General features: G+C 47.2%; 1 protein-coding gene across 6 annotated transcripts in view; it reads right to left on the bottom strand.

Annotated features, from left to right (window-relative positions):
• Positions 1-823: 823 nt before the first annotated feature.
• GREB1 (growth regulating estrogen receptor binding 1) overlaps positions 824-6,000 on the bottom strand; it is a 131,116-nt gene continuing 125,939 nt past the window's right edge. For 3 of the 6 annotated variants that reach the window (XM_088841192.1, XM_088841194.1, XM_055399922.2), the window contains 3 exons: positions 5,718-5,918; positions 4,910-5,048; positions 828-3,564 (listed from right to left, as the gene is read on the bottom strand). In XM_088841192.1, the coding sequence (XP_088697318.1) occupies positions 3,401-3,564; positions 4,910-5,048; positions 5,718-5,918 (504 nt within the window). In that variant the 3' untranslated portion in view covers positions 828-3,400. Of the gene's footprint in view, positions 3,565-4,909; positions 5,049-5,717; positions 5,919-6,000 lie in introns of all 6 variants that reach the window. The other 3 variants (XM_088841193.1, XM_055399923.2, XM_088841195.1) reach the window with 2 other exon arrangements.

Raw genomic sequence — 6,000 nt, 5'->3', positions numbered from 1 at the left:
AAGTTTGGGGACAGTCTTATCACCCTGAGTAGAACCTGGGACTTTAACTTAAAACATCCCATTGCCAATTTAATTTTTAAATATGAAGTCCTAGTCTGATTCGCTTTCTTGACACAATCTGAGTCAAGAAAATTAGTTTGATTATTGATAGTTTTAGATGTGTTCTTTATTCCCCAAGTTTTCTTGCTTTTTACCCCCTTCCCCTCCCCAGCCCACTCAACTCCTCCACTGATTTTATCAGTGTTGATTTTCCCTTTGATGTTTAAGGTGTTGGCCATCCAGTTTTTCCCTTTTAGCAGTTATTCCAAATGTTTTTAACACATGTTTAAATGTTCCTTTTTCACTAATTATATTAATCACCTCTACCCCTAGTAAAGCAAGAATTCGTGCTCAATTTCACTCATTTTATCAATTCCTCCATCACTGACCACTCCCACCCCCAGCTCCCATGTTGGGATCAGCTAAGATAGACGAGATTCATTCATTCACTCAATGGGCATTTCACGAGCATCCACCATGTGCTGGGCATAATCAAGGCTTTTGAGAACAGAGCAGTGAAACTATCTCATACAATTCCTACTTTCAAGGGGAAAGACCAAGAAAAAAAGCAAAGACAACTAAACACACTGTGTTCTGTTAGGAGGTACACTCAGTGAGGGATGACAACATTGAGGAAGTGGTTTTTGAGTATTAAGAGCCCAGAGGAAGTGAGGGAGCGGTCCAGGCAGATGTGAGGAAGAGGAACACCCTGGGCAGAGGTGGGCAGCAGCCTGGCAGTGGCCCCAGTGGTCCAGGAGGGCCGGGCAGCTGATACACAGTGAATGGAGGAAGAAGTAAAGGGTGAGCAGAGATTGGGAACATTCCGTGTGCTGTCCTCTAGACTTTTCTCAGCTCACCTCCCAGCTGTCTGTTTCACTCTTGAGCTGGTCTATTTCATCTGCCCACTGAGGTTTTAACTTTCAAGATCTGTAATTGCTGGATTTTGTTTTGGTCCTGGATACAAAACCATCTTTTCCCCTGAATTTAATTACACTTGTTTTATAGGATTGTTTGCTGTATTGACTCATTATAAAGGTCATTATAAACCTCCTCCCTTATAACATTTCTTTTATTTTTGTTATGAGTTTTACTTGTGAGTTTATTTTTGTACTAGGGAGCTCATGTCTGCTATTAACTGCCTCAAGTGACTGTGGGGACAAAACAATGCCACGGAGAGGGGGCTGCTGTGAGCTTGTCTTATTCACAAAGGCCTGGCCCCTCAGGCACCCTGCCTACCTGGGGGTCTACACTCTCTCAGTCTGAGCTTCAACCCATGAGCTGCAAGGAGATCAAACCAGTCACTCCCAAAGGAAATCAACCCTGAATAGTCATTGGAGGGGCTGATGCTGAAGTTGAAGCTCCAATACTCTGGCCACCTGTTGAGAAAAGCCAACTCATTGGAAAAGATCCTGATGCTGGGAAAGACGGGGCAGGAGGCAACACAAGATGAGATGATCAGATGGCACCACTGACTCAATGGACACGAGTTTGAACAGACTCAGGGAGATAGAGAAGGACAGGGAAGTCTGGCGTGCTACAGCCCATGCGGTTGCAAAGAGTAGGACATGACTCAGCAGCTGAACAACGAGCATATCTTAATATACACTTACTTTTATGAATTTATTCTTTTTTTTCCCAAACTACCCTTTCTGTCACACATTGAGATTTCAAGCAGGTGGTTCTCTAAGACAGTGCAATTCATTCCCACCAAAGAAACAATACATGCATTATGAATTTTATTTATAAGGCTGGAACAAACAAGAATGTTAGGGTTTTTCTGTTCAACTTTAACAAATAAAATGGGAAGAGCAGCCTAGAAGCCACCATTTATGAAAGACTCAAGAAGGTAGAACTCAAAAAGGTAAGTTTTTATTCCAAAATAGGAATAATGACATATACAAAGTGATCATTTTTTAGAAACATTGATCTAAATTTTTTATACTCATGGACTATTTTTTTTCCTCAGGGAAGAAAAGATTGACATTAACTCTTTGGCATCATCTTTGAACATAATTCCTTCTCGGATTAGTATCCATTAGAGTGCTTATAAATGTCTAAGATGGATGGACAAGAGTGCATTCTGCTGATTCATTTCTGAGGACCTTTCAACTTTTCCTCTGGTTACGGGCCACCCCATCAACAGTGTGGTGGGGCGTGGAGATGGACCCCGGAGTCTGCTCTGCTTCTCTTCTTCCCCAGAGTCTGCAGCTGTGTGATCCTGGGGAGATGCACTGTTTGCATCTCAACTGGCTCATCTTTCAAATGGGAAGAACGGTTCCACAGCACAAGGCTACTGGAAAGGGTAAGCAAGACAGCAACTGTGAAAGCACCTGGCCCCGGGCCCGGCCTCTAGGGGGCACCCTAACATGCTGGTTTAAAAAATATTCCGGCAGGCAAGGCAGAGTATGGGTATCACAATACAACCCTGTTGCCTTGTTTGTCCCCCTCCTCTCTGGACCGGGACCAAACATTCAGAAGAGAAGACGAGCAATTCAAGGAGCTAAAAATTGAGCTTCAATAAATTAGAGTCAGAAGTCTAGTTCTTATCAACTATTTTCCCTATCACTTTGGTTGTTTTCACTGTTTGTTTCAAGAAAGACTTTTGGCTCTCTTTCCTTTGTAAGGCAAATTCTGTTTCTCAAGGTCAATCTCTGCAACCCTAATTTCCTTCCTGCAACCCCTGTAGTTTTTTTTAAAAAGTTTCTTTTCACTTTTGCCCTTTCTAAGAGGTAGGGTATTTACCCTATACTATTTTAATAGAATCGTATTTGCTCTGAAGTGAAACTATTTGTTTTACTTTATTAAATTTGATGCCTTTGGGCTAGTTCCTAAATGAGTAAACTTACACAATTCGTAATTAAGGGAACCTACTTTGTTTTCCCTTGTGTCCAGCCTTTACGGTTAAAATGGTCTTTTGGACTATTGCTCTGGAGTAGGTTAGAGGGAAACCTACTTAGCCAACATCACATCCATCATCTGAAATGCTGGCATCTCTACAAGATAATCCAAGAGGGATCCTTCAGAACTAAGAGGAAAGTCAAGTTTGTCCAAGTGTGTCCATGGAAGCATATGGATGACGTGACAGTAGGCAAAATTTTGTTCTTTATAAAATGGACTTCGATACGGGCCAGGGCGGTGGAGTCTGGCCCGGAACCTAGGAGCCTGGGGTTGGAGTTCTTGCTCACCATCCACTTGTTCCTGTTGCTCTCAGTAAGTCTCCGCACATCTCTGGGACCTATGGTTCCCTGGCACCTACCATGGTGTGGCAACAGACACCTCTGTGTCCCATCCTTGTCCAGATGCCCCGGGGTTCTAATTCTTCCTTTAGCCTCAGCAGCCTGAGGTTGGGCAGGCTCCACCCTCAGATGTGCCGTCCAGTCAGAAAGAAGAGTGGCCGGTCCTCCTTGGCGTTGGCTGTCTGGAATTCATCTCGCAGCCGAAACTGCCACTCATCTTCCAGTTCCAGGCGGACGACTGTCTGGCGGAGCGAGTTGCGGTCCTGACAGATCACACACAAGGTGGCACCTGTGTGGACAACGGCAGAGGTGTGTGAACGGAACAGGGGAGTTTCTGCGCAGGAAAGCTCCCGCCCAGCTGCCGTTTGCCAGAACAAAAGACGATGCTGCTTTCGGAAGGGAAGGACCAGATGTCCCAGCGAGCGCCTGTTTCCAGGGGCTGCTTCGCCATCTTAGCCAGATGGTGAGCATGTGACTTCGCAGGTCTGGCAGATGAGACAACACGGAACCAAGAAATGATGGCAAAGAAGGGAGCAGACAGGAAGAAGGAGACAGACTCTTAGGATCACAAACCAGCATCCTCAGCTCCAGCCCCGGTGGGAAACACCCCACCCCACAGCCTAACCCTGCCCTCTTCACACATCGCAGTCAGCCACCCACCCAGGCCCCATGCACCTCCTGCCCCTCCTCCTGCCTGGCAACATGAATTCTCCCTTTCTCAACACCTAGCACACATCAATAATCATGGGTGTTCATTCCATCCACCCCCCTACCTCCACGTCCTATCCTTCTATTAGACAAGATGTTTCCCAGGGGCACAGAATGTTGTGGAAACCTCTATTTCCCCAAAGCTTATGCAAGCCCCGGTGCTCACTCAACACCTCGCAGAGAGGAAGATGGGCATCACGGCCAACCAAGAAAAAGTGAAGATCAATTAGGGATCCCGGCTGGATTGGAAATAGTGTTTTTAAGTCATACCGAATGAACGTTTCCCACTCTCAACCACTCCAGCACAAAAACACCTATAGAGGGAGAAAGACTAGAAAAAAAGTAAAGATGCACGCAGCAGCCCAAGACAAAGAAGAAGAACTCATCCACCAAGAAGAAAAAACGTCTAGGAGGTCTGCACGCTTAGGCTAAGAGCCTGGCCTGAAAAGCAACAGAAAAGTTGAAAGTATCTGCTGGTCACTGGGAAGAAAGCGGCTGTGTCTTATCTCTGTGCAAACAGGTAGAGGGGAAGAACCATACTGGGATCCTACCCCAGCTTTCTTGGGCCTCCCTGGGGAGCCAGAGAAGTCACAAGCCCTGAGTCGCAGTTTTGTTGTTGTTTAGTCACTCAGTTGTGTCTGACACTTTGTGACCCCTGGACTGTAGCCCACCAGGCTCCTCTGTCCATGGGATTCTCCAGGCAAGAATACTGAAGTGGGTTGCCATGCCCTCCTTCAAGGGATCTTCCCAACCCAGGGATCAAACCCATGTCTCCTGTACTGGCAGGCAGATTCTTTATCACCAGGGAAGCCTGAGTCGCAGTTTACTCGTTGGCAAAAAGGATGAGGACCAGGTTCACCTCCACAGAGGTGCCAGTGATGACAGCCATTCAAGTCAAGATCCACCGTAAGAGCACAAGAAGTTACCTTTCAGAAAATGAAACTTTTTCAAAAAGCTAGCTCCCACGAAAGAGTCACAGAGGTACAGCAGGAGTCCACTGAACACGAAGTCAGAGCAGCTGATGTTTAAAGAGTGGGGCCTGGAGCTCACATAACACACAGAGATCTGGGGGGCAGAAAAATGAATCCATGAGAAAAGTCATTTTCCATGAAACACCCTACAGCACTGTGCTAGAGCTTTGCATTTAACACACACTAACTGCCAGGTCAAGCTAAAGCTTGGAGGACCAAACATAATATTCAATGTCATTTCCAAATCTTATGTTCTAAACATCAACTCCAAGACTTATGCAGATATATCTATTCGTTACCTCATTTGAGAACCAGAAATGTTCTAGCATGAGTAGTAAGTTTGATTCCTAACTTTCTATATCACACCGTGTGTGCTAAGTCACTTCAGCTGTGACTCTTTTCGACCCCATGGACTGTAGCCCGCCAAGTTCCTCTGTCCACGGGATTCTCCAGGCAAGAATACTGGAGTGGGTTGCCACGCCCTTCTCCAGGGGATCTTCCCGGCCCAGGGATCAAACCTGCATCTCCTGTGCCTCCTGCATTGGCAGATGGGTTCTTTACCACTGAGCCACCAGGGAAGCCCCTTGATATGCGGGCACACCATTTCAATTCTTTCAGCCTTTATCTTATCGACTGTAAAGCTGGGGCCAGGCCAGAGCTGATGCAGTTTGGGTGCTATAATTCCAAGTTCTGGGTTCTAGCTCCCGTGCTGAGGGACTTCTCTGATTGATGGACTCGACAGCGCCCCCCCTCGGATGGTTACCTGAGACCCCAGGTTCAGGTAGCAGTCCACGGACAGCACAGGGTGGCCGAGATTCTTCAGGGACAGCGGGAAGAAGCGGTGGCTGTGGTGCTGGAGGAACTTCTCCAGGAGGAGCTGCGCGGGGGCCGCAAGGAACGTGTGCTTGCTGTCAGGGGCGCAGATGTACTGGGCGGGCACGACGGCCATGGGGCTGTCTGACACCTGCGTGGGGACGGGCGGGCGTTAGTCACTCCCGGGGACCCAGAGTGGGCCTTCCCGTCATGGATGGCTGTGTGCAGCCGTG

This window comes from Moschus berezovskii, chromosome 11, assembly GCF_049115385.1.
Source record: "Moschus berezovskii isolate FMDL1 chromosome 11, NW_MosBer_1.0, whole genome shotgun sequence".
Taxonomy (NCBI): domain Eukaryota; kingdom Metazoa; phylum Chordata; class Mammalia; order Artiodactyla; family Moschidae; genus Moschus; species Moschus berezovskii.
This window is presented reverse-complemented; position numbering and strand designations above follow the sequence as displayed.